The sequence below is a fragment of the Borostomias antarcticus genome (assembly GCF_949987555.1).
Source record: "Borostomias antarcticus genome assembly, chromosome: 15".
In the NCBI taxonomy this organism is placed as follows: domain Eukaryota; kingdom Metazoa; phylum Chordata; class Actinopteri; order Stomiiformes; family Stomiidae; genus Borostomias; species Borostomias antarcticus.
In genome coordinates, this window is record NC_140248.1 from 19804161 (window position 1) to 19831013 (window position 26853).

General features: G+C 46.1%; 2 protein-coding genes across 2 annotated transcripts; both read left to right on the forward strand.

The window, feature by feature from the left end:
• Nucleotides 1-540: 540 nt before the first annotated feature.
• LOC311318595 (amyloid protein-binding protein 2) lies at nt 541-10141 on the forward strand. Its single transcript, XM_084449963.1, has 13 exons — nt 541-904; nt 1277-1365; nt 1704-1855; nt 2416-2539; nt 3138-3306; nt 3497-3586; nt 3849-3916; nt 5451-5556; nt 5664-5788; nt 5978-6063; nt 6284-6474; nt 6923-7088; nt 7206-10141. The coding sequence occupies exons 1-13, from the start codon at nt 767-769 to the stop codon at nt 7460-7462; spliced, it is 1761 nt and encodes a 586-aa protein (XP_084306089.1). The 5' UTR covers nt 541-766; the 3' UTR covers nt 7463-10141.
• Nucleotides 10142-10434: 293 nt separating this feature from the next.
• On the forward strand, nt 10435-25968 carry LOC311318662 (ubiquitin carboxyl-terminal hydrolase 32-like). The gene is made up of 34 exons (XM_084450055.1): nt 10435-10565; nt 11396-11523; nt 11880-11985; nt 12134-12252; nt 12712-12871; nt 13400-13531; nt 13665-13772; nt 14161-14276; nt 14414-14476; nt 14572-14655; nt 14744-14805; nt 14899-15001; nt 15291-15477; nt 15605-15768; nt 15992-16132; nt 16238-16355; nt 17558-17712; nt 18014-18095; nt 18214-18288; nt 18744-18882; nt 19006-19111; nt 19227-19400; nt 19583-19757; nt 20161-20312; nt 20803-20926; nt 21289-21503; nt 21735-21919; nt 22046-22132; nt 22257-22377; nt 22515-22706; nt 22942-23182; nt 23297-23697; nt 23805-23897; nt 24177-25968. Exons 1-34 carry the CDS (start codon nt 10508-10510, stop codon nt 24348-24350), a joined length of 4740 nt encoding a protein of 1579 aa, XP_084306181.1. The 5' UTR covers nt 10435-10507; the 3' UTR covers nt 24351-25968.
• Nucleotides 25969-26853: the final 885 nt, after the last annotated feature.

Here is a 26853-nt window from a genome sequence, read left to right on the forward strand (position 1 = left end):
TTATACTGGGGGAGTGAGTTTAACCAACAACTCGTTACCTACTTGGGCCTCACAAGGACTGTTTCACTCGGTTACACTCACCCCCCTAAGATCACTCCACACAGGACATCCAGGTCACGGCACCAATGTAACCCATACATTTCTGATTGGGGTGGATTTGAACCTGAGTCTCCCACGTTGCAAGCACCGTTTTAACCACACAGATGAAAAGCTATCTCTTCACCAGCGCGGGTAGACGGTATTCAGGGGGGAGTGAGTTTAACAAGCAACTCGTTACCCACTCGGGACTCAAGGTTACCCCAGGGGTGAGTTCACCACGATAAAACGGAGCAAAACGTTTATTGAAACGGAACCGGTGGTGCGTTCGAACACCGAGCTGATCGGAATACCCACCAAATTAGAGAAAACAAATCGCTCAAATCGGAAAATGTAGCAAAACGGTACACACCGTTTTCAGATTGAACTCACCCCTGCTTGTGATCTACGTGATAGCGTCGTACGTACTGACGTCAGGTGCTTGAGGGTGGAGGAGCTGTCAAAAATGTATATTGGCTAATCCCTATGAATGCCCTGCCTGGCGAAGAATGACAGATAGTGCATGCTTGTGCGTTGATAGTAGTCTTAACTATTCTTCTACATGATAAGGTGCAAGAAAAAAAGAATTATAACTTGACGAGGCGGCTAGCTAGCTGCCATCGATCAAGCAGGGGGTGTTGCTGGCCCAGAGTTGGTTGCTGTCCAGAAAGCTAACTATCAGGAAAATAACATGGCGGCAGCGGAGCTCGAATGGATCCCGGAGACATTGTACAACACAGCGATCTCTGCAGTGGTGGATAATTACAGTCGATCAAGAAGAGATATCCGTTCCCTCCCTGAGAATATTCAATTCGATGTTTACTACAAGGTAGGTCCAGGTTCTCTATCAGAACTAATCATCAGATCATGACTGCAGTTAGCGCTAGCTAGCGTGCTAACTGTGTTAGCTAGTGCATATAAGCGAGCTAGCCTGTTATTATGGCTTCTACTACTACGGTTAACCTCGGCTGACGTCAGCTAATCGAGGTGCTTCAGTGGCAACATGGTCACGTTTACTGCAGTTTCATAATATTGTAATAGAGAGAATTAAAACTTAAGAAAAGCCACTTATTATGCACCAATTGTGGTGTTCAGACTTGGCAAGAAAAGGACGCCATTGACCCTCTCTGCCAAGTAAATTATGTTTAACTAAGTACTCTCTTCTTGTCCCCATTCTTTCTCTCCCTGTCCTGTATCCCAGCTTTACCAACAGGGCCGCCTCTGCCAGCTGGGAGGGGAGTTCTGTGAACTGGAGGTCTTTGCCAAAGTTCTTAGAGCAGCTGACAAAAGGTAAGCCTAGTTCTTTGTGGAAATAACAATTAAAACCAGACCTCATCACAATAATGTAAAGGGATAGGATGAGAGAGAGAGAGAGAGAGAGAGAGAGAGCTTGTGTTACAATAGTTAAGGAGACTTTCCTCACTCACCTCCTTTGTTGAACCTTGGTCAATAGGAAGGTTGGATTCTCCAGCTGGGTAAACTAGATACTACAGTATTATTGCCACATTATCTATATGACAAACAGGCCTTTTTGCCCTTGCTTTCAGTGAATCAAATTCACTTTTAGACTGCATTTTGTTTGTCAGTGGATGTCTGTGTTCAGAATGTGCTATTAAAACTGCTTTCAGACACCTGCTGCACCACTGCTTCCAGGCCCTGATGGATCATGGCGTTAAAGTAGCGTCTGTCCTGGCTAACTCCTTCAGTCGACGTTGTTCCTACATCGCAGAGTCAGATGCCCATGTCAAGGAGAAGGCCATCCAATTTGGCTTTGTTTTAGGTGGGTCCCCTTTAACCCTCAGTACTGTATGAATCAAAATGCAAGAGAATATCAATTGAGCACATTTTGCCAGCAGCAAGAAGTTGCTAGAATGTTCTCACACGTTTTGGAGACACCTGTCACTAGAGGCACCTGTCACTCTACATGTGACTTTAGCTGTTTTCGGAATCGCTCCCTATTCACTATATAGTGCACTATATAGGGCGTCAGCCATTTTGTTTGTAGTGTCTGAATTCTCCACGGAATGTTTGCTCCCTATATAGTCCACTATTTATTACCCACAATTCACCTTGATTTCCAGGGAACAGCGCATGTACCCTACATTTTCTCCGTTCCCTAGGTAGTGAACCCTATATAGGGAGTGAGGGAACGAGGGAGCGATTCCGAACACAGCTTTTGTTTTATCTAATGCAGCTTGATGAGCCAAACTAAATTACAGATAGGCGCCCATCATTCGTTGTCCACGCAGAGGTTACATTTATCAGTGGGCTCTCCTGTTTTATGGGTCTCTGATTGATATAAGCCACTGGTGACAATGTTTTCTTGGCTCTTTCTTATAGGTGGCTTTCTCTCGGATGCTGGCTGGTATGGCGATGCAGAGAAGGTGTTTCTGTCATGTCTCCAGCTGTGCACACTGCATGACGAGGTTCTGCACTGGTACCGCGCTGTGGAATGCTGTGTGAGGTCAGTCCTGTTACTTCTGCTTTGTTCATTGACTGTCAGAGGTGGGTAGTCAGAAGTGGGGAATGCGGCATCTCCGACCTACATGCGTTCAAGCTGCAAAGTCAGAAAAACATGGGATGCTCAGCTAGCTAACATACTAAGGTACTCTTAAAACGGCTAATAACAACGTTAACGTTTAATTGTATGAGTTTAACAAACTACTGTATTGGTATGCTGATTGGTCTGAAAACATACTAAGTTGAAAAAAAATCCAAAATGTGTCAAAAATGGCATTCATACAGTTGGTGAGATTTCCTCTCCGTTTACGATGTGGCCATGTTGGACGTAAAATGACAATTGGGGATGGAGAAATTGTACCTGAGATTCTGATTAGGAACTCCGAGTTGACGTGCCGTTTTATTTTATTTTTCCTAGTAGGAAGACCGACCTCTGAGTTATAATCCAACGCAGCATTAAAATTATATGTATTCTTTGTTATCCTTCCATCCTAGCTGTTCTCACAAAAGCTCACTTGGGAAGTGGGGACAAGGGTCCTTTAGAATAATACAAAGTAGTTCACACAGTTCATTCAAGTCTAAGTGTTGCCATCTCCTTGTAGGTTGCTACATGTCCGTAATGGTAATTGCAAGTACCATCTTGGTGAAGAGACTGTCAAATTAGCTCAGTTGTACATGGACAAGCTGGCCAAACATGGTCACCAGGCCAACAAAGCTGCACTGTATGGAGAGCTCTGTGCTCTGCTCTTTGCCAAGAGCCACTACGATGAGGTACGTGTGTCAATGTAGTACTAGTAGTCGTGGTATAACGTAGAATACTGAACAACTAGACACACTTCCTGACAGACATTAATTTTTGCAGGCTTATATTAATATGATAATATGAATGCTGCCTTTATATGGTCAGTAAAGTTATGATTTGTCTCAGGTTTTCATATAGATTTCACATTCTCTTTTGCAGGCATATCGGTGGTGCATAGAGGCAATGAGGGAGATAACCACGGGCTTACCTGTTAAGGTTGTGGTGGATGTCCTCAGGCAAGCCTCAAAGGTATGGACATTACTGTACTGTATGTAGTTTAACTCTTAAAGATGTTGCTGCTACATTTACAGGCATTAGATCAATGTGTGCTGGCCTTTAAAGTAACGTTGACTTGATACGGTAAACGATTGTTTAATTGGAAGAGTTTTCATCTTGTCACACACTAATGGCCAGTCCATATTCATGGCAATGCCACATTCAATTGCATGGATAGACAAGCCTCTGTTCACTGATGCGGGGGTGTCACATCGTCCTTCCCTCTCACCGACAGGCCTGTGTTGTGAAGAGGGAGTTCAGGAAGGCGGAGCAGCTGATAAAGCATGCTGTTTTTCTGGCTCGGTGAGTTTTCGTTTTGCTCTATACTCTCTTAAATGTGATGTTGTTTTCCTCTAGCCCTGTGAGAACATCAGTCTGGACTCCCCCCCCCCCTATCTCCAACAATTATTCTCCGATTACGTTTTCACCAGGCCAATCGGGGACTGTGTTCTGACTGCTGTTCTGCCCCCCTAGTAGAACGTAGCCCCTGATTGGTTCCCGGGGCAAAACAGTCTCCCAAAGCAATAAGCAGTAATGTTAACGTTAGTAGAATAAACACAGCCATAAGAATGCCTTTAAAACGTGAGGACCCTAACTCTCTTAAACCCATGTTGGAATGTCTCAGAGACATCAAAGCATAGCTGGCCTTGAATTTTCTAAACTGTAATGACAGTAAAACTGAGGTTATTATGTTTGGCCCTAGTGGTTCTGGCACTGTACCTCCAGACCCTGGCCCACTTGAGTCATATGTCAGTCCCATAGTAACCAACCTGGGGGTGAAAATTGAGTGAGCTTAAAATGGACAAACAGATTAATGCTGTGGTCAGGTCTAGCTTTTTTTCAGCTGAAGCAACTCTCTAAAGTCAGGTCTTTTCTTTCCTTTCGTGACTTTGAGAGAGTCATGCATGCGTTTGTGTCCATCCGCCTCGATTACTGACCGCTATGCCCTTTCTGTTGGTCTTGACCAGGCCTCGCTGTCACGTCTCCAGCTAGTGCAAAATGCTGCTGCCCGGCTACTGACAGGGACACGTAAACGAGAACACATTACTCCTGTTCTTGCCTCCCTCCATTGGCTTCCTGTGCAGTTTAGGATTCATTTTAAGATTGTATTGTTTGCTTATAGAGACTTGAATGGTCTGGCCCCACCCTATCTCGCTGACACCCTACATCCGTACATCCCACTACGGTCTCTCAGGTCAGCTGACCAGTCGCTCCTCGTCGTCCCTAAATCTAGGCTAAAACACAGGGAGGACTGAGCCTTTGCCATCGTAGCCCTCAAACTCTGGAACGAGCTGCCCCTCCACATTAGGCTGCCCCAACACTTCCACTGTTTAAGTCCCAACTAAAAACACATTTGTTTTCCCTGGCCTTTTAATGCTGAGTATCAGAGTAGCTCTTTATTGTCTTTCATTATGCTTCTATTGTCCTATTGTGTTGTCTACTGTGTTTTTTGCATTGATTGAAATGGAAAGCACTTTGGTCAACTCTTGTCGTTTTAAATGTGCTCTATAAATAAAGTTGGACTGGATTGGAAGTGCAGTAATGCTGAAATAGACTCAGCAATAACAATTAAACAAGAACAATAGTATGCAGAGTTTCTCGGAGGAAAAGACGTTTTCGTTGTTCTTCTGACTGGATTTGGCAAAAGTTTTGTGACACTCATTGTCTGAAGAGTTAGTCTGTCAAGGCAAGTACTCCCGCCCACTGAAATTGTTCAAGATGGGGTGAAGTCCAGACCTGCAGAGAGAAACTGAGCTCACCAGACCAGGACGGTCTCACCAGGCTAGTATTCCTCTTGTCTCCAATATCTTCTAACTGTTTCCATTTCCTATTGCAGTGAACATTTTGGACACAAGCATCCCAAGTATTCAGACACACTCCTCGATTATGGGTTTTATTTGCTGAATGTGGATAACATCTGCCAATCTGTTGCAATATACCAGGTGAGTGAGGGAGTCCGTTTAAAAAAATCAATTCAGGTTGTACAGTACACAAGAGGGCAAAGATATCCGACATTTTGTCTGATATAACTCTGTTTCTGCTGGTCCAGACGGCTCTAGATATCCGACAGTCTGTTTTCGGGGGGAAGAATATCCATGTGGCCACTGCTCACGAGGACCTAGCCTACTCTTCCTACGTGCATCTCTACAGCTCTGGAAAATTTGACAATGCACTGTGAGTATCCCTGCCTGTGACGCTGCAGTGTTAGAGGGGTGGATGTGCGTGCTTGTGAAACCTTGTCTGACCTATGTCCCGGGATTATTCGTTTTCCTAGGAAATGTTTGTGCTTTCAGCACTGGTCATAGTTGTGTCACTGAGTGCAATGTTTGCTACTGCTGGGTCCTCTGGCGTTGTTCTCCACAGATTCCACGCAGAGCGTGCTATAGACATCATCACTCACATTCTCCCCGAGGATCATCTGCTGCTGGCCTCTTCCAAAAGAGTCAAAGGTACAGCTCCTTTGCAAAAGTGCTGTTTGTTTGTGTACAATGATTTTGGGTGACCCACACACATTTGAGCACTTTGGTCATTTTTGTTAGAGGATATCTGGGATGTGACATCAAAATCATTATAATCAAATAATGAAATCATCTAATGTGACTTTGATGCTCAGAGGTTGAGCTAGTCCTCTGCTGACCGGGCGTATTCCCCTGTGCCGTGTTCTCCCAGCCTTGATCCTGGAGGAGATTGCTATCGACTGCCACAACAAGGAGACGGAGGAGAGGCTTCTTCAGGAGGCGCATGATCTCCACCTGTCCTCTCTCCAGCTGGCCAAGAAAGCTTTCGGAGAGTTCAATGTCCAGACGGCCAAACACTATGGCAACCTGGGTCGTCTCTACCAGTCCATGCGCAAGTTCAAAGTCAGATCATCGTCTTTTTACCCCCCACCTCCCCCAAATCTATAGTGAAACGGGACAGATATTTCCCTGAGACACACTTTCATCATATTAGAAAGCTGCTAACCTGCCATCCGTGTGTTTTCACAATTCCTATAATGTTGTTTTGGAGCAGGAAGTGGATATATGAATGTCAAATGGGCATTGCATTCCTGGAGCGTTAGTCGTTTATATGTTACATTACATTTTTTTTACATTACAGTCATTTAGAAGATGCTTTTATCCAAAGCTACTAACAATATTTGCATTTAACTTAGGAAAAGCCAATGTACTACTACTTGCCAGAACTCACAAGTGCATCTCCTTCCTAAAACAAGTGACTAAGCATAATCTAGTGCTGAAGGCAAAGGGCAAGAATAGCAAACTAATATGTGGTTGCGATGCATTCCTTAACCTGTCTTGGGTGTTTTAGGAGGCTGAGGAGATGCACATCAAGGCCATCCAGATCAAGGAGCAGCTGCTGGGCCAGGAGGACTACGAGGTGGCTCTGTCTGTGGGCCACCTGGCCTCCCTCTACAACTACGACATGAACCAGTATGAGGACGCCGAGAGGCTCTACCTGCGCTCCATTGCTATCGGTGAGCCACTAGGTGGGATGCCACTGGGCATCTCGTCACACGTTTTTCTACTCATCCTTCTATGACTTCTATTATTCTTCTATTATTCTTACAAGAGTGTGTTGTTTTTCCTCGTAGGTAAGAAGCTGTTTGGCGAGGGCTACAGTGGACTGGAATATGACTACAGAGGCCTAATTAAACTGTACAACTCAGTGGGGAACTATGAGAAAGTCTTTGAGTACCACAATATTTTATCCAATTGGAATCGCCTGAGGGACCGACAGTTTGCTGTGGCGGATGCCCTGGAAGACGTCAACACCAGCCCCCAGGCCACCGAGGAGGTGGTCCAGTCCTTCCTTCTGTCACAGAACCATGGGGCTGGCCCACCTGCGTAGGCCACACACACACCACACGTACACACACACACACACACACACACACAGGTGCGTGCCCATGCACATAGAAACGCGTTGATGTTCACAGCTCACATGTATTGAATACGCAGACACTCTCCATCCATATCAGGGTTTGCCTTGCCGCGGGACACTTGGTTTTAGGGAAATGTATTGTCATCCATGGAACGCTATGGATCCAGTCCCTCTGTCTTTCACTGGAGTGTGCTCTTCTGTGACTTAACCCCAGCATGGTGTTGAGAAAGGAAGGGAACTTTTGTCACACACTTTGCATCTCTGAACATCAGCATCATCACCTTCAGTCCTGACTGTCAGGGGACATGAGAAGGGTAAAAGGAAACATTGTACATCAGGCAATAAGAAAAGGTCCTATATAAAAGTAAATTAGTTCTATTTTATGGTTGACCGGTGGGATTCCCCCCTCACAACCAATTATGTTATGATACGCCACAAATTATGTTCATCTTACCTTTTCATTTGTTCCGATGTAACTCTTTTATACTTTTTAGTGGTTTCACACTTTTAATGTCCAATGCAATGAGGGAGTTGGCTGGAAAGGGCTTTCATTCATGGACCAAATTTGTTTCAGAGCGCCTGCTTCTGCCGCCTCACTCTAAAGTCTACGTCTGCATTAAGGCTTGTCCTTATTTTGATCTGCACCTAAATCTACCAACATGGCTATTGAATTAGAACATTACTTTCCAAAATATATGTTGTTGGTCCACATGCATGATGATTTTAAGTTTCTTATACACCCGGCTATTTTACAATGTTTGTTGGTAAAGTAAAATGCCAAGTATTTATAAGGAATTTCACAGAGCTAAACCAAAAACAAGCAACCTGAACATCTATAGTCCCACTTTCTGGCTTTACACGTGTACATTTATGGTCCTCAAACACGCCTGAAAACATAGTATTGGCTTTGTGTTCACATTCTAGAACGTTGTCTAGTCGTGAAAGTAGCAGTTCTAGTGAATGGGTATGTGGTTCGTCGGGTGCTGCTTTTTTAACTGACTAGGTGGATTTGAACTATTGTCTTTTTGAACAAATGCATGTCTGTCTCATGGATATTAATGTTACATGTGCTGTAATGAACTGAAGTCCAAGCCTTTGCCTTAAAGGGCGCTCAGCCCAAGGTGCTCTTGAGTCTCCATCTGGTTCTTGTGGACTGATTACCCTCCACATCTTGAAGCCTGACTATGTTGTCCCACACATAAGTACACCTATTCTATCTGAAGGATGACCAGCAGCTCAGTTTGGCAGCCATCTTAAATCAACAGCTTTGTGATGAGTATTGAACTATAGACATGCTTAAAAAGTAACAGAAATTATCAGTGTGTTGGAGAGGGTAATTTTCAGACATTAAAAGAAAAACAAATTGGGCTGTTATATAAAGCTAAAGTGAAGCGTAGAATTTTGTGTGGTTATTGTGATATCTCCCCCATTTCACTTCCATCCACATGCGCTTTGCCTACATACTGTACACCTGAGAGGATTTAGGAAATTAGATGTTCGTGAAGATGATCCACCTGAACGGTGGATCTCATAAACCAGGGCTGCTTTGAATGTGGCTGATGTATTACTTGTTTTGTTTACATGGCTCTAAATGTTCAGAGTGTTTAATGATGAATGTTACGGCAAGGGCTCCTTGGGACACGTATTGGGGTATTTGTGTATACATGTGAATTTGGGGGTTCCTTGTCCTGTTCATCAATATGTGGTATCACTATGTCACCTCTGATTCAGTGAAGGTGTCTCTAATTTATTACCAGACACTGGTCTTAATCACAGTTTATCATGATGGATACACTTTGTCCCTGGGAAGTAAGCTTTTTGTACAGCACGATCCTTCTCACAGCATCATCCGTTAAACCATTATTCACTCTGACAGTCAATCAGTATAAACAAAAACATTTTACAACCCAGAATACACATATTGTTGGACTAAAGTGCACTTTTAATCAAGATTGTCTAGACTAAATCAATAATGTTATAGAGGTTAAAACTCAAAATGGTCAGCGCCTTTGTTTTGTTTATTATTATTTTGAAATGATCTCTGGTAACAAAATTCCCCTACTCCCACGATGACTGATTTATGTCCCTAACAGGAATAAAGATTCTCTTGGTTACATCCATGGGTTACATAGGAGAAAATAGACTATATGAAAAGGTACAGTATGTATTATGTAAAGCACCAGGTTGCAGATGTACTATTAGGAATGGACTGTGAAGGAATGTGGTATGCAGTGATAACTTGACAGGTTCATGGCATTCTGATGTTTATTTTTGGAAGCAGGATATTACATGAAACTATTGAAATGTGTAAAAATACGATTTTATTGGATTGGCCTTTAACATTCTGTGCAGTACATGCAGACTGATAGGTGGCAATAGTAGCGTAGTCCATGTTATGTGAGAAATCAAGCTCTGTGTCACTACATGTTTCTACATTTTTCATGAAGATTGAATTCAATTGTGGATGTCCAGACACATTTAGAAGATGTGGTCTGCCCCCTTTTAAGATTGTTTATCTTGATGACATTTGTTATAGTGACCCCCACTTGTATTTAACAGTATGATCAGATGATATTTCAGGCTCTGCCACTGCCCCCTGTCCAATGCACCTCCAATACAATACAATAAACTTGTTTGTACACCATGTGTCCACTCCACTTTGTTTTTACAATATAAATGACCACTGTAATAAAGCTTTCTCCACGCTCACTTCCCAGACTACAACAAAGGAAATGCGGGTATATAAAACAAGAGTACCTACCATGGATGTATTAATAGAACTGTACCTACATCATGTGGGTAGGTCCTCGGTCCTTGGGCCCAATTTTGACAGCTCTAGTAGTCACGTGACGTGAGAGCGTCAACGTTGAGCATCAGACCTGGAGTCAGTGCTGCTAGCTGACCAGACTACATGACAGAGGGACGATCTGACAGCCTGCAGAGAGAACAAAGCCAGAGACGAGCAGCTGATCACATTCGTTTGCTTGGCTGCTGTCATGAAATGAAGAAAACATGGGAGCCAAAGAGTCAAGGATAGGTTTCCTCTCGTATGACGAGGCCATCAAGAGAGGTAAACACAGCTAGCACTAGCTAGCTTCTGGACGTTACGTTAGCAAAGACTGCTTTGAACCAGCTAGCTAGATTAGCTATTTAGCACTAACACTAGTTGTTATCGATGCTATAGTAGCTAGACTAGCTGTTTGTTTGAAGTGTACACCGGTGTAACGGTCTTTAAACGGCTAGCTAATGCTAATTAAGTTACAAGAACAATAGCTAGTTCTCTTCTATAGAAGCTAGCTAGCTTGGCGGTTAGCTGTTGTTAGCTAGCTAGCTAACATTAGCTAGCTAGATATCGTCGTTAGCTAAGCTTGCAACAGCGAGCGTGCTATACATGTAGTCTAGATCATTAGTCCGATGTGACTAGCAAAGCAGTCGGCTGGCTTGCCAGACTAGTAGGAAGCAGTCACTGTCGCCCTCTTTGCCTGTGTACTGTATGTCATCTAGACAGTGATAACTTACTAGTTTCCTCTGGGAACGTTTATGATCATTAGCTACTGTAGCTATGAACAAGCATTAGCTAGCAACCATATTGAACTGCCTGACTCGACGTAATAATGCATGGTGGCCAGATTGAACTGAGCAGCCCTGTCCCAGCCTGCTGTCTGGAGAACATGCTTGAAGCTACAGTTGCATAGTACATTCACACCAATGCTGACAGCTGAAGCTAGTTGGCTTGATCTCTTACTGAGTTGCCCATCAATGGTAAGCTTGTGTGCCATTAGTAAATGCTGTGGTTGCCACATAGCTAGTTGTGTGGGTGTTGTTTATCTGGCTTCCCCTGAGTCTTGTATGTAATTTTCTCTCACTAACTTAAACCCCCATGCATCTATCTGCCCACAGTCACAGACATAGAACTCCAGCGCCTGAAGGATGCCTTCCGCAGGACCAGTGGCCTGTCCTGTTACATGAGCCAGCAATGCTTCCTGAGAGAGGTGCTGGGAGATGTCGTACCAACCAGGGTTGCTGAGGTGAGCCTTCTTTGCCAGTCAGGTATGATGGGCATGAGGTCTGCTGAGAGATGTTTGACACCATGCCCAGGTTATTTCACACTCTGAAAGCACTGTCACTACGCACAAGCTGCTAAATGTGACCGTCAACCGAACGCTGCTCTGACAGTCCCAGCATGATTTAATTGGATCCCACCTTGTCTTTTGTTATTTCACTGATCCTGAGGAACCTAGTTCTCACATTGAAAGAAGGTTATCAATAGGAGCCAACTGACATTCAGGATGAGTGGGCCTAGAAGAAGGCCCACCAAATTCAGTGAAGGAGGTCCATGTAATGGGCATACTAATCTATCACCTAATCTGTCCCCTTTGTCTAGGTAATATACAGCTCTTTTGGTGGAACATCAAAAGGCCTGCACTTCAACAACCTCATTGTTGGACTTGTTCTCTTGACTAGAGGGCGTGATGAGGAAAAAGCGAAATGTGAGTAACACTTTTGCTATCAGCCTTGTCAGCTTTGCAAGTGATGGTGTGAAAATAGTGTTCACCATTCGCAACAGTATTTATACCATAACAACATGCATTTGACCCAAGTTGCAAAGCCTCATTTTTGTTTTTTTCTTCCATCAAGACATTTTCAGCCTGTTTGCCAGCGATTCGGGCAGCCATGCAACCCGAGAGGATATGGAGAGCATGCTACAGACCGTGGACGGAGAGATCCCACACTCTCTCAGGAAGTGCTTCTCTGAGGTCAGTTCATGCGGATTGCCCGACCCGCTCTGTTTGACAAATCACATGCACGTTACTTCTTACCAGGGCGCTGGGTCGTAGCAGCGTTGGTTATGTAGGGCCTGCGGCACATTCGGCTCTGTGACCTGAAGACGATCCTGGTGGGGACTGAAACAGTTTCAGATGGGTTATTTCCAACAGCACCTGTATCTCCCTTTCCCAGTAACGGGTCTATTTTTATAAAGCTTTTGTTCTGCATGCCGCATAGCCCGCCGAATCTAATTGTAAGCTGGTGACAAGACTTAGCAGCACACCTACTGTACGCTATCTGTTTAACCAGGTGCACATACTGCTAATGCTACTTGGCAGAGGATAGGCCTACTGTGTGCAGTTTGTGTTTGTCCCCTTGTTCAAGGCTTGAGTGAGTATTGCACCCAGTGTTGAAGTTATGTATGTTTTTTGTGTTTTCGTCTTTACTAGGGTGAAAAGGTAAATTATGAGAAATTTAAGAGCTGGCTCCTGCAGAACAAGGACGCCTTCACGTTCTCTCGCTGGCTTCTGTCCAGCGGGGTGTGTGTCACCCTGACGGACGACAGCGACACGCCCACCTTCTATCAGACCCTGGCTGGAGTCACGCACTGTGAGTGATGTGTTTTAATGTAGGGCTGGGTTAAAAAAATTGTTTCGGAATCGATTCGGAATCAAATGATTCAGAATCGATTCATGAATCCCAAAATCGATCTTTTATTTAATGAATGAATGAATAAATGAAGGAATGAATAGTTCATTAATTCATTCAATGATTCATTAATTCATTCATTTTTGGAAACCAGTATCGATACCCAGCCCTAGTATTGATGTGTTGCATAACTTGGAAGTCATGTAATTAAGGTTACAGCTAAAAAAAAACAGGTTTTTAGTAACACTAACCGAATCAATATTGAATCGAATCGAATCGAATTGAATCGTGATAATCGATTCTGAACCTTGTGAATCGGAATCGAATCGATTCTTGAAATTCGAATCGATACCCAGCCCTATTTTAATGCCCATTGCGCTAGACGTAACAAACAAAGCGCTGCCGTGTGAAAGTCAGGCCACTGATGAACTGATGTAAATGAAATCGTTTTGCTTCCGCAATATTGTTTATACCTTGCGTTGCTTATAGTGGAGGAGTCAGATATCATCGACCTGGAGAAGCGCTACTGGCTGTTGAAAGCCCAGTCTAGGACTGGACGATTTGACCAGGAGACCTTTGTGCCTCTAGTTTCCCCTCCAATCCATGCATCCCTGAGTGAGGGTAAGAGAAAATCTGATCGAATAGACTACATTTGATCATCTCTTTACATACATGTACCTGGTTGTGTGTTGCATGTTTGGTAGTCCGCGGTTTGTTGCATTCTCCTCAGTTCCACCTTGCTCCTTCTCTCTAGGTTTGTTTCACGCCTTTGACGAGAACAGGGACAATCACATAGACTTTAAGGAGATATCCTGTGGACTGTCCGCCTGCTGCAGAGGGCCCCTAGCCGAGAGGCAGAAGTGTAAGCAGGGATTACATTCCCACCGTTGTCTCTAGCCATGTTTCCATCCACACGTTTTATGCGAATTAAGTTATATCGAATTAAAAATGCCTTATGGAAACAGTAAAATTCGATTAAAAATCATGAAAATCGAGTTTGTACTGTCGATCTCATCGGATTTTCTCTTGTTCGATAAAAGTCTTTTGTGATAAATGCTTTATCCGATTTAAAGCTCTAGATGGAAACGCACCTTCACCGGCTTTATTCGCATTCATATTTTTAGCGATCCTCACACAATTCGATTGACAATTGGATGGAAACATGGCTTCTGTCGCTACCTAGCCCTTTTGTATGATGTGATCGTATTGAGTGACCGCTTGTCCGATTGACCCACCGCGTCCTCCTCTAGTCTGCTTCAAAGTGTTCGATGTAGACCACGACGGGGTTCTGTCTCGTGAAGAAATCCACGAGATGGTCGGGGCGTTGCTGGAAGTGTGGCGAGACAACCGCACAGACCCTCTACCTGTAAGTCCTGCTGCACGGCCAGATTCACAGCCGGCATGTTTGCCTAGTTTCATGGATATACACCATGCCATAAGGTTGCTTTACTTTCTGTTTATTTAGTAGAAATATTAATATAGACCATGTGTCTGTTTTCTCAGGAAGCACACAACAATGTTGACGATATTGTGGAGGACATTCTGAAGGAGCATGACACTACGAAGGTATAATTTAAGTGTGCACATGGTTTACGCAGTCATACCCAATACATGTTGAAGTTCATACTAATCCCTGTCATGTTCTTGTTCACGTTCTTCAGCAAGGCCATTTGACCCTTGAGGACTACCAAATATGGAGCGTGAAGAGTGCACTTGCCAACGAGTTCCTCAACCTGCTGTTTCAGGTAAGCACCCTCGACCAAGGTCACTAGTTCCTCCTGCATCTGTTGTTTTGCTGCGTCCCGTCTTATCTGCATTGGTCTTCCTCGCCAGGTGTGCCACATCGTTCTTGGGTTGCGGCCGGCCTCCCCTGAAGAGGAAGGACAGATTATAAGGTGAGTGTCATTTAATAGTTTCCCTCCGAAATACAAACTCACGACATTTATATTCCCGAATTCACTTGTGATCTCGCCCCCTGTCCTGTGTAGGGGATGGCTGGAGAGAGAGAGCAGGCGTGGCCTCCAGCCAGGAGACTACTGGTTCCTCATAGCAGTGACATGGTGGCAGCAGTGGAGGGAATATGTTAAATACGTGAGCAGCATACATACTTTACTATACGGACCTTCTTGTTTTAATGGTCTCCGTTTCCTCTCCTCATAGTTCCTTAACCCTAGTTATGACTAATTAATGGTACTGTTAAACAATGGTCTTATGGGTTCCTGTCTGTTCTTTACTCCCGGGGGGGGGGGTTCATGTTAAGTTACATCAAAACCTTTTTTTTGTCGGTAGCAACAGAGCCCTCAAGGTGACTCCAAAAATGACCTGTCTCCTGTTTTGTTTACATTTCATTTTCACGTTTTGGGTCCTTTTGTGCTTTCAGGACAACAAGCACATTGTGGTGGAGCAGCCGTCAGTGTTCGGCTCGGGGAGGAGTGGCGTGGGGGCCCAGGCTGAGCAGGGCCCCGAGAGAGGGAGAGAGAGCATGGCCAGCTCCCACAGCTCCTCAGAGGAGAAGTTCTCCGATAACATCTCCAGCGCATCTGAGGCCTCGGAGACCACCAGTGGCAGTGAGTCACAAGGCTCTTTGATGCCATGCAGTATTAAAACAGTTGAATCGAAACACTGTGCCGAACTGCTGGATTTGATTATATTCGAAACATGTAACTGGAAGCCGTGTTCCTCTGACTTCAACAGGTCTCCTTCCTCTGGGCTCCACGGCCACGGACATCTGCTTCGCCCGGCACCAGGACACCCCAGACTCAGACAGCCAGTGCGTCCTGGGGGCTGATGGGAAAATGGTGGTGCTAAGGCCTGGGGCTATAGACAACCAGCCACTGGTCACAGCTGAGCCACTTAAGGTACTGTAGGCTCCACACGCTCGAATGCGGGACCTATTGGGGCTGCATCTGTGTATGCAGCATGTATGTGTGATGGCTTTGGTATAGACCGCAAAATGACCAATTTCCTTTTGTAAAAATGACCAATTAAGTTATGAGCTGTATTGTACGAGTGTCTTATTGACCAAATTGAGGTCGTCCTATTACAACCGTGTCTAACTTGTTCTTGCTCTGCTCTCCCCAGGCTCCCACTCTGACGATGGAGGGAAGCCTGCTGAGGCGCTCCCCGTCTCTGGTCCTGGGCAGGGACTTTGAGATCGTCCCAGAGCCTGTGTGGAGGGCACTCTACCACTGGTACGGAGCAAACCTGAGTCTGCCCAGGCCGGTACGTACAGTCAGCCATGTCATCCAGGGCCAATTTACCCAAGATCTGCCTCTATAAAGAACGTATATAGCAGAAGTTGTGAATGTGCTTTTGGTACTCTCTCAGGCCATCAGAAATGCCAAGACGGACTGCGCAGAGCTGGAGCTCTTCCCCAGACACCTGCTCTTCCTGCGGCAGCAGCTCCCCGCCCGCACCCCTCAGTCCAACGTCTGGGTCAATATGGGTAGGAGACCCAGCATGCTTTGCTTTTATTTATACGTCATTTACGCAGGGATTAGCCTGTTGAGACCCAAGTCTCTTTTATAGAGACATCCTGCGAATAGAAGCAACTGGATACCTTGGATACAACAATAAAGGCAAAAAAAGATAGGAACCCAAATTAAATACAACAAAAACACAGGAGAAATTTAATAGAAAACAAACAACAAAGCACATACATGATATAGAGCTAAAAACAGCTATATCTAACATCCGTCAGACATCACACGACGCACACATGCAATCATGGGTCGCGGGTGGAAAGTGTTCCTTGCATTTATCCCATCCAAGCTGTCCTCCAGGGGCAGGCAGGAGCAGTGGGCAGCCATCATTCATGGCGTCCGGGGACTAAGTCCAACTGCTCAGTCCAGGTCTTAGTCATGAAATGACCCTTATCCTCAGCATTTCACAACCAGGGCCGGCAACGGGAGGCTTGCGGTCCTCAGTGAAGTCGGTGTCATCTACTTTAGTGTTCAAAACCTAATTACAGTATGCAGAGCAATGCATTTTCCATCCAGAATATGCAACCTAATAGGATTAGCAGATAATGATCTTGTGTGAGACATCAGATTAGATATTAGAAAACCAATCAATTTCTCAGTTTCTCAAGGCTATAGCCTACAAGGTCAGGACAAGTCATGAATAATTCATTGTCCTGGAGAAAATCTCTTCCCGCAGTTGGTGTTAGTTTGGGCTACGGTACATGGACGTCACAAGACTTGGGTCAATAGCACGAGGACGCACATCCAGCTCATGTGAGGTCACTTCTGTACAATGATCTAGTGACCCTTCATTACATAGCAGAATTGAAGCCTCTGGTGAATTTGAGGTACAGTTTGTGTCGTCTCATGCATTTCCATGGCATTTACGTCTCCTTGAATGTCCGAGAAAACATACCGAGATGCCTTGAAAAGGCATGGGGGAATCTGATACCCCGTATCATACCTCATATCCATGCTGAACCCTGAATTTGTGTGCGAGTCCAGACCGGTGCGTTATTCTGGGCGAGTGCCCCTGTAGATCAATCCCCGGGATTACCATCCGGATCACGCCGGCCTACACAGATCGCCGACCCGGGAATGTAAGCTCTCGAGATCGGGACGGTCTCGCGACGAGGCCGCCTTGGATCCGCAGTAGCCCATTCTGTCCCCTCCCCCCCTTCTCCAGGTAACGTGCCGCCCCCCAGCGCCCCCCTGAAGCGCGTGCTGGTCTACACGGGCTGCTTCAGCAGGGTGGGCACCATCAAGGACGTCCACGAGTACCTGGCCCAGAGGCTCCGCATCAAGGAGGAGGACATGAGGCTGTGGCTCTACAACAACGAGGTGGGGGCTCCCGTATGGTTCTGACCAGCGCTTGACCCGGACTGAAATAGCCTCCGGTTCTCACTCGTACTGTTTGAACCGATATACTATAAGGGGTGCAGGAGATCAAGCGGTAGTGCTCTCAACACTGGGGAACGGCTGCCCAGGTCAAGCACTGGTTCTGACCCATATGCACAGCTGCTACGTATATTAGCTCTCCTAAACCACAAACACATTATTCTAGGTTATAATACACATACTACTGACCAATGCTAACAGGTCACTGACTGGGTCTTCAAAACCTGTCATGGTTCTTCCTCAGAATTATCTCACCCTGCTGGATGATGAAGACCACACGCTGGAAGGTCTGAAGATACCAGATGAACAGTACATGGTCATAGAAGGTATTCGTCACAGCCTGTGTCTCAAAACGACACTTTGGAACAGGCAGGAATAAGTTGCCGTGTGTGTTGTCAGGATCGGTGAATACCGAGCGCTGTTTTGTCTCGTTCTGTCCGTTAGTACGAAACAAGGACATGAGCTGGCCCGAGGAGATGTCCTTCATCGCTAACAGCAACCGGATGAGTCGGCACAACGGTAAGACAATCACCACCGCAGCTACAGCACCTGCGCCTGTAGTCACGCCTTCAAATCAAATCAAACTTTATTTGTATAGCGCATTTCATACACAGAGGCAACACAATGCACTTTACAGAGAGCAATGGGAGGGTGGGCATAGGTCTCACCCCTACATATTCCAGAGGGAAGCAAAAAAACAGTTTCACCCGGGGGCCAGAAAAGTGAGCTGTAAAAATTCTTCCCTGACCTCTCTAAACGAGACGATCGAGCAAGCTCCTGGAAAATGTTTGTCTATTGGCTAAGAACATATACAGAGCAGTAAACATGGGCTCGATACTTCATAAGAGCGCCTTGTCATAGCGACTGACACAAACGCACGAACACACAAACTGAGAACAATGAATCCCAGTGTCTCGGACAGCCGCGCGTGTTGAACAACCGTCTTAACAACGTTGCTTCCTTGTCTGCGACAGTCCCGACTGAGAAAGGTGCCACCGGGCTGAGCAACCTGGGAAACACATGCTTCATGAACTCCAGCATCCAGTGTGTGAGCAACACCAAGCCTCTCACCGACTACTTCACCTCAGGGACACACCTCTACGAGCTCAACAGGTGGGTGTTTTTGTGTCCATGTGTGTCCATTTGTGTCACCTCATTGTCCTCGTGTCCTGTTTTACTATTTCACTGTAGCTCAGAGCCGTCATATACAGTACCTTGTGTTCTCTCTCATCATAGGACCAATCCCATCGGGATGAGAGGTCACATGGCCAAATGCTATGGCGATCTGGTGCAGGAGCTGTGGAGTGGAACCCAAAAGAACGTGGCCCCTCTGAAACTTAGAGTACGTTGAAAGCGCGCTCTCTTGCCTGATAACATCCGACAGACGCACGCCTCTTCCCGGCTAAGAGCGAGGGTGTTAACAGTTCCCCATGTGTCTCGTCTTTTTGACTCCTCAGTGGACGATAGCCAAGTACGCCCCGCGCTTCAACGGCTTCCAGCAGCAGGACTCTCAGGAGCTGCTGGCCTTCCTGCTGGACGGCCTCCACGAGGACCTGAACCGCGTCCACGAGAAGCCCTACGTGGAGCTGAAGGACAGCGACGGCAGGCCGGACTGGGAGGTGGCCTCCGAGGTCAGGGTTCAACCTTCTGTTGCGTTTTGCAGGGTGCCGACGACGAGGCCACCTCTAGCCTCGCCCCCCCCCGCCCTCCGTTCGAGTTGCCTGGGGGGGCGAGACTAGAGCGCCTCCGGTTTAGGCGGTTAGGCGATGGTTGGTTAGTGTGATGCTGAGTCGTGTGTCCCTCTTCCACACAGGCCTGGGAGAACCACCTGAGAAGGAACCGCTCCATCGTCGTGGACCTGTTCCACGGGCAGCTCAGGTCCCAGGTCAAGTGTAAGACCTGCGGCCACGTCAGCGCACGCTTCGACCCTTTCAACTTCCTGTCGCTGCCCCTGCCCATGGACAACTCCATGCACTTAGAGATCATAGGTGAGCCTCACACCCGCACCAGACAGACCTGGATCAAAATACTATTTGAAATCCTTTCAATACTTACTTTAGAGTTTGCTTGAGGAAACTCGGAGTGTCGAATGGAGTCCGCATTTTTGGGAACAGTTCATTGGCTTGAAAAATCAAGCACAGACACGTAATTTAAGTGATTTCAAAAGTATTTGGACCAAGACTGGACGCAGACTCCTTTGGAAGTGAGGGCGGGATCAGGACATTTTGGAGTAACTCCTCATGTGTGAAGTAAATGTGACGTTCTCCATGAAAAATGAATTTGTTCCCTTTTTTTTCTGGACGGAATGTTTCTCGGTTCCCCTGACCTCTTTGCCGTGGGAGTGTTCTGCGTCGGGTGTCTCTACAACAGCTCTTTGTTTCTTGTGTCTAGTCATTAAGCTGGACGGGTCGGCGCCGGTCCGCTACGGGCTGCGTCTCAATGCAGACGAGAAGTACACGGGCCTGAAGAGACTGCTGAGCGAGCTGTGCGGTCTGAAGCCGGAGCAGATCCTCCTGACTGAGGTCCACGCCTCCAACATCAAGGTAGGGTCTCCCCTCGCTTCCATCACATCTGTCTACAGAACACTGAACTGTATCGCAACCTGTATTCCTGTGATTCATCTATCTGTCTATCTGTCTATCTGTCTATCTGTCTGTCTGTCTGTCTGTCTGTCTGTCTGTCTGTCTGTCTGTCTGTCTGTCTGACTGACTGACTGACTGACTGTCTGTCTGACAGTCTGTCTGTCTGTCTACCGGTCTCTGTCTGTCTGTCTGTCTGTCTGTCTGTCTGTCTGTCTGTCTGTCTGTCTGTCTGTCTATCGGTCTCTGTCTGTCTGTCTGTCTGTCTGTCTGTCTGTCTGTCTGTCTGTCTGTCTGTCTGTCTGTCTGTCTGTCTGTCTGTCTGTCTGTCTGTCTGTCTGTCTGTCTGACTGACTGACTGACTGTCAAATTCTTGAGAGCTCACAGCACCTGGTAGTCCCAAGCAGTCTCCCATCCAAGTACTAACCAGGCTCGACCATCTACACTCTTCCAGAACTTTCCGTCAGACAACCAGAAAGTGCGTCGGGCGGTGAGCGGCTTCCTCTGTGCGTTTGAGATCCCAGTGCCAGGAGCGCCCACATCCACCGCCTCCACCCCCAACGAGCCAGATGGTGAAGGTACGAGCGTCTCGCTGCTGACACCGCAGATTGTCACCTGTGCTGCTAATTACCACTGATGCTTTGTTGCTTTGCTCATAAAGCAGCTTTTAAAATCACTCAAAGCCTTCATCGTGGAGCACTTAGAAAGGCACCAGTGAGAAGTGTCGAAAGGGATTGGAATTAGAATTCAAAGAAGTAACAACCAAGCATGTCTTGGAATGAACAGATGGATCCGTTGATAAACAACACATGGTTTGGTTAGATCCCGTCGGCTCTTGTCTGTCACAACAAAGCTACAAAACACTGTCACAGAGCACGTCAACACTACTGGTGCGTGGCAGTGTTGTCACAGCTCGACTATGTGTTTTTGTCATCTACAGACGAAACTCAATCGCCAGCCCTGGCCAATGGGAATGCTGCCATGGTAGCTGACAGCAACTCCCTCAGCCTGGGTCTGACCCATAAGGGCATGCCCAGCACCGTGGTGCCCTGTGGCACAGAGGGGAGCCTTGCCAACAGCCTCCCCAACGGCCACGCCATGCCCCCCCCGGAAAGCCCTTTCACTGGGTACATCATCGCCATCCACAGGAAAATGGTGAGAACTGCAGGAGAGAACAGAACATACTGTAAAAAGATTGTCACGGTACAGTAGATTCATTCAACGTTGTTTGCGATTGTTTTGCGATGCTCAAGCGCGCAGGTTTGATATTTTTATCCGTCTCTGTGACGGTTACGTGAGGAGGTTGCTGACGGCTGCGTTTGTGTTTACTCATTATTTTTGTCTATGTATTCATGCATTGCGTACGCGTCTGTGTTTGCGTCCTAGATGCGGGCGGAGTTGTACTTCCTGTCCTCCCAGAAGAACAGGCCCAGTCTGTTCGGCATGCCTCTGATAGTGCCCTGCACCGTCCACACCAGGACCAGAGACCTCTACGATGCCGTTTGGACCCAGGTCACCCGGCTGGCCAGTCCCCTGCCTCCCCAGGAAGCCAGCAATCACGCCCAGGACTGGTCAGTTTCGCCCCGTACCCGTCTCTATCCTTGTGTACTTATAGAGCCTTAGCAATATTCCCCAATACCGCCGCTAGAAAATTCTGATATGTTTGTGCTTTTATTTTTTGGGGTCCTGCCATATAGTGATGACAGCATGGGTTACCAGTACCCCTTCACCCTCCGAGTGGTGCAGAAGGATGGCAACTCCTGCGCCTGCTGCCCCTGGTACAGGTAATGAGACTCCAGCACACAGAAGCACTCATTATCACTCTACGAACGGAGAACCGGTCCACTGAGGGGCGTGTTGTGCTCTCTCTCTCCCCCCTCCCTCTCTCCCTCCCTCCCTCCCTCCTAGGTTCTGCAGAGGCTGCACAGTGGAGTGTAATGATAACATGGCCGCTGTAGGGAACGCCTTCATGGCTGTGGACTGGGACCCTACCGCTCTGCATCTCCGCTACCAGACTTCCCAGGAGAGGGTGAGAGGCGGCAGAAGACCCTAGGGGGGTGGTCTCTCACACACTGGCTCATCAAAGTCCTGTTACCACAATGGCAGATGACATACTGTGTAGACTAGAGTGATAATTGTGTGTGTGTGTGTGTGTGTGTCCCGTAGATTGTGGAGGAGCACCCCAGTGTGGAGCTGAGTCGGAGGGCCCAGGCGGAGCCCATCAGCCTGGACAGCTGTCTGCAGGCCTTCACCAGCGAGGAGGAGCTGGGAGAGGACGAGCTCTACTACTGCTCCAAGTGTAAAACCCACTGCCTGGCCACCAAGAAGCTGGACCTCTGGAGGCTGCCGCCCATCCTGGTCAGAACAACATCTACCCAGACTACCACCAAATAATAATAACAATAATAATAATAAAATAAAAAAATTATAATATAAAAAAAAAGGGTTTTTAGTTATAAAGTACTATTTATATTTCTATGTTGTAGTATATTTATATATTACACCTCATTCCATCTGTTAGATTTTAAGAAACAAATGTGTCGTATTGTTCTGACCCTAAGGCCGCTCTTTCTTTGACCTATTCTAATTGCAGATAGTCCACTTAAAAAGGTTCCAATTCATGAATGGGCGCTGGATCAAATCTCAGAAGATTGTGAGGTTCCCCAGAGAAAGGTTTGACCCCAGTGCATTCCTCACCCCAAGAGACACCAATGAAAGCCAGCAGGGATGGAGGGAAGGCCTCAGGGAGGAGCTTAACGACTCAGGGGGAGGGGCAAAGGCTGGAGGCGGAGACATGGTCTCCAACCCCGGCCTGACTCTCAACGACGGGAAAGGTCTGTAGAGACGAGTCATCACACCATTCAGATTCACTCATCAATCACATCCTGTTGAATTCCTCTAGAGAGAGACGGTGTGTTACGTGTGTGTGTGTGTGTGTGTGTTCGCAGAGTGTTCAGGGAGGTTGGCCAGCCCCCCTAGCAGGGACGCCAGTCCAAACTGCAGCCCCAGCAGCGAGGGCCGGAGGCAGGGCCGGGCCCGAGGGCTCCCCCTGGGGGACAGGCTCCAGATGTCCCTCAGTAAGGAGAGCCTGGACAGTGGTAGGGAGAGCCCCATGGACCTGGAGGGCAGCAGGGCGGGGAGCAGGGGGGAGGGTCACAGCGACGCGGAGGGGGCAGGACAGGACTCCACCACCTCGGGAGAGGACACGGCCCGGGACTGCGACAACACCATGTCCGTCTCGGAGATGGAGAGCAACGGCTTCACCGAGGACAGCATGGACCTGGACGCCTCCCAGGACCAAAGAGACAAGATCTGCCTGGAGCCCATGTACAACTTGTATGCAATTTCTGTAAGTATGCATCCGGTCGTAACGGTGCGTCTACAACTGATCGGAGCCGGTGACAACTCCGGCCGGCCTCTGCTGTAACCACCGGTGTCTCGTGTCTCTGCTTGCAGTGCCACTCAGGGATCCTCGGAGGAGGCCACTATGTGACCTATGCCAAAAACCCCAATGAAAAATGGTACTGCTACAATGACAGCAGCTGCAAGGTAAGTCCTCAGTTAGAAGAGGAAAGATGCGCACACTGATTTCTCCCGGTCCACTTTATTGAAAATATCGCAACGTTTCGACCCTTTAGGTCTTCATCAGGCAACTTCGAAGTTGTTAAAAAATAAATAACATGTAATAACATGTAAGGTTGGATGTGCGCACAGCACTTTTGCCTTTAAGTCCTCAGTTAGACCCTAGACGGCTGTCGTTTAGTGTTCATTCTCAATACATGAAGGCAGATCACATTTTAAGCTGAATCTTATTGTGTATCCGTTCAGGAGTTGAGGTCGGAAGAGATCGACAAAGACTCGGCCTACATCCTATTCTACGAGCAGCAGGGCGTTGACCATTCCCAATTCAGGCCTAAAACGAACGGCAAAAAGATGGCCGACACGAGCAGCATGGATGAGGACTTTGAATCAGATTACAAGAAGTATTGCGTTCTTCAGTAACCACGTCAGTATGTTTTCGATACGCTGCCATCTCATCAACGTGCTTGTGCTACCGGAACACCTGGAATCTCTCAGGTAGAGAACAACTGTACCTTAGAGGTGGAAAAACAAGGCTTTACTCCTCCTTATCACTGGATGGATGTGTTAAGCAATGGTACTCGCAGATGATTTCCAGCTAGCAATGTCCAACAAAACAGGGCTGCGTTTGAGCTCGATCAAGCACCACCACAGTGTTGTGGGTGACTCAGCTTTGGCCAGATTTGACAAATTAGGTTGTGTTTGTATGTGTGCGTTATGTGTGTGTGTGCGTGCGTGTAAGCCAGTGGCAGTCGCATTTGCCATTTATTCCTATAGACACATCTTGATTCATACTTTCTGGGGTTAAAGATGTAGTGATACAATAGAAAGTTCCCCCCCCCTATAGGAATGGGAAGTCCCTAACTAATAGCTCAAGAAATTTTGCAGTAGAAGCAAGTCTACACTACCTCATGCTTTGGACTGTGCTCTCATTCAATGCCACAATTCTAGAACTTAAAATCTTCCCATTGTTTGTGTTTCCGCCCCCTGAAATGTACAATGATTAGATGCCCCAGACTGACACAGGGAGTGTGGATTATCTCTAGTTTGCTCAACTGCATTTGTATGCACTACCTATCTCCTTTGCTTGTACCATGTCACAGTAGCTACTGAGAGCAAAGCGTCCCTCATCCATCTGAGAGAATGAAGCTCGTGCCATTCAGATGTGTAGGCCAATCAGAGCAGCGCCTCATTTGGGTTTGTGCCATCACTATTGATGGATGCTCCATCGCAGGAACAGATCAGTGTCATTGCAGTTGTGCCACCAGTGCATTCAGTGTGGAAATTTGGTCAAATGTAGCCCTATTATGCAAGTAGTTAATCACATTGCGATGGCATATTGTTGATAGTATTGCATCTTTCTAAATGAATTACATGTTATTTATTTTCACTGTGTTTGGCATTTTACAGTTTGAGAGGTTGCACCTTACCAATAAAGGTCAAGTTAGGACGTAGTGTAGCTTTCTCTTTAGAGTCTCACGTATTGACATCTACAGTAGTGACTTTTACTAAAGATATGCCTACTGTGTGTGGAAAACTGTATCAACAAATTGAAAGTGTGTCGTTGTGGAGCTAATGTCTATTCAGTGCAATACACAGCTCATTTTATGTGTGGAGGTAATTACACTTGGTGAATCATCTATTGATTATCGCAGCTGATCAGAAAACGTTCCACTACCTGGTTTGAGACAGTAGAATGGTAAGCATCTACTTTATTTTATAACATTTTTAATTTTATGTCTGTTCTCCTAGTCATTTTCAGTATTGTACCTCTGCAAGCTTGATATGGTGATTACTACTGAATGTTATGTCCCTTGTCTTTTAGTTATTTTTTTATTGTTATTATTTTGATTTTGTGATTAATTTAATTGTACATGTACTTTTGTAAAATTTTGTTTAAAGTCTAAATTACTTTGCACTGACCTTTTGAGGAAAAAAATGTATATAGATAATTTTGGAGAAAAAAAAGATGGGAATATGAACTGTAAAGATCTGTCTTGTATATGGAATGGATTAGTTTATCTGTATTAAAGCCACAAATGAAATACATTGCCTGTTGTTGCCTTGGTATTGTCACAGATAAAGACAGAAGCAAAGGCCAATGCTGATCGGAAAGAGGCATCACCTCAGTGTGTCTTGAGAGCAAACAAAGGAAACCACATTGTGATACCTCTGACACTCAGCTCCTTCTCTGGGGGTTGTGTTCACAGATGCTTGTTTAGAGTTTAGAGTTTGTTTTTTTTGTCTCGAACAATCAACTACAATGAAACCACAATAAAAAAATAAAAGGTAAACAATATAACATATAAAAATAAATTGCAGTCTTTATGAATTAACAACAAATGTGTTCGAGAAGGAGCAGAAGGAAGCATAAGCTTATCTAGTTCTGCCCCTTCCTCACGCTGTCACTTTACATAAAACAAAAATGTGTTACAAACCTAAAATATCAAAAATATATATGATAATAAAAATCGTTGATGGAAAAAAAAAAATATATATATATATGATATAAAAAATATGCTCACATCTGTAACTAGCCAACATTTCAAATTAAATTACTGCGCAAAAGCCCTGTACCCTACAGAATCGTGGCATACTCAGTATCCTAACTATTGTATTTTAACACTACTTTTCCAAATGTGTTGTCTCGTACTCTCTGTCACATGCACAGTGTATGGGTTATTTGTGTAGCAGTTTAATTTAGTGGCGCTGACAAAATGCCTCCTTCCTGTAAGTGCGGGGCTACAGGAAGTCCTAAGTGATGTAGTGCTTTCAATGATCTAAATGTAGCTGCTGAAGAAGCTGTCCGATCACACCTCATGAGCACAGAGGTGTCTTTACCATTGTAAGCTTTCAAGCAAGTGATCAACAAGTTTACATAATGAACAGCTCAGCAGCCAATGAAACCCTACTTTCCAATGGAACC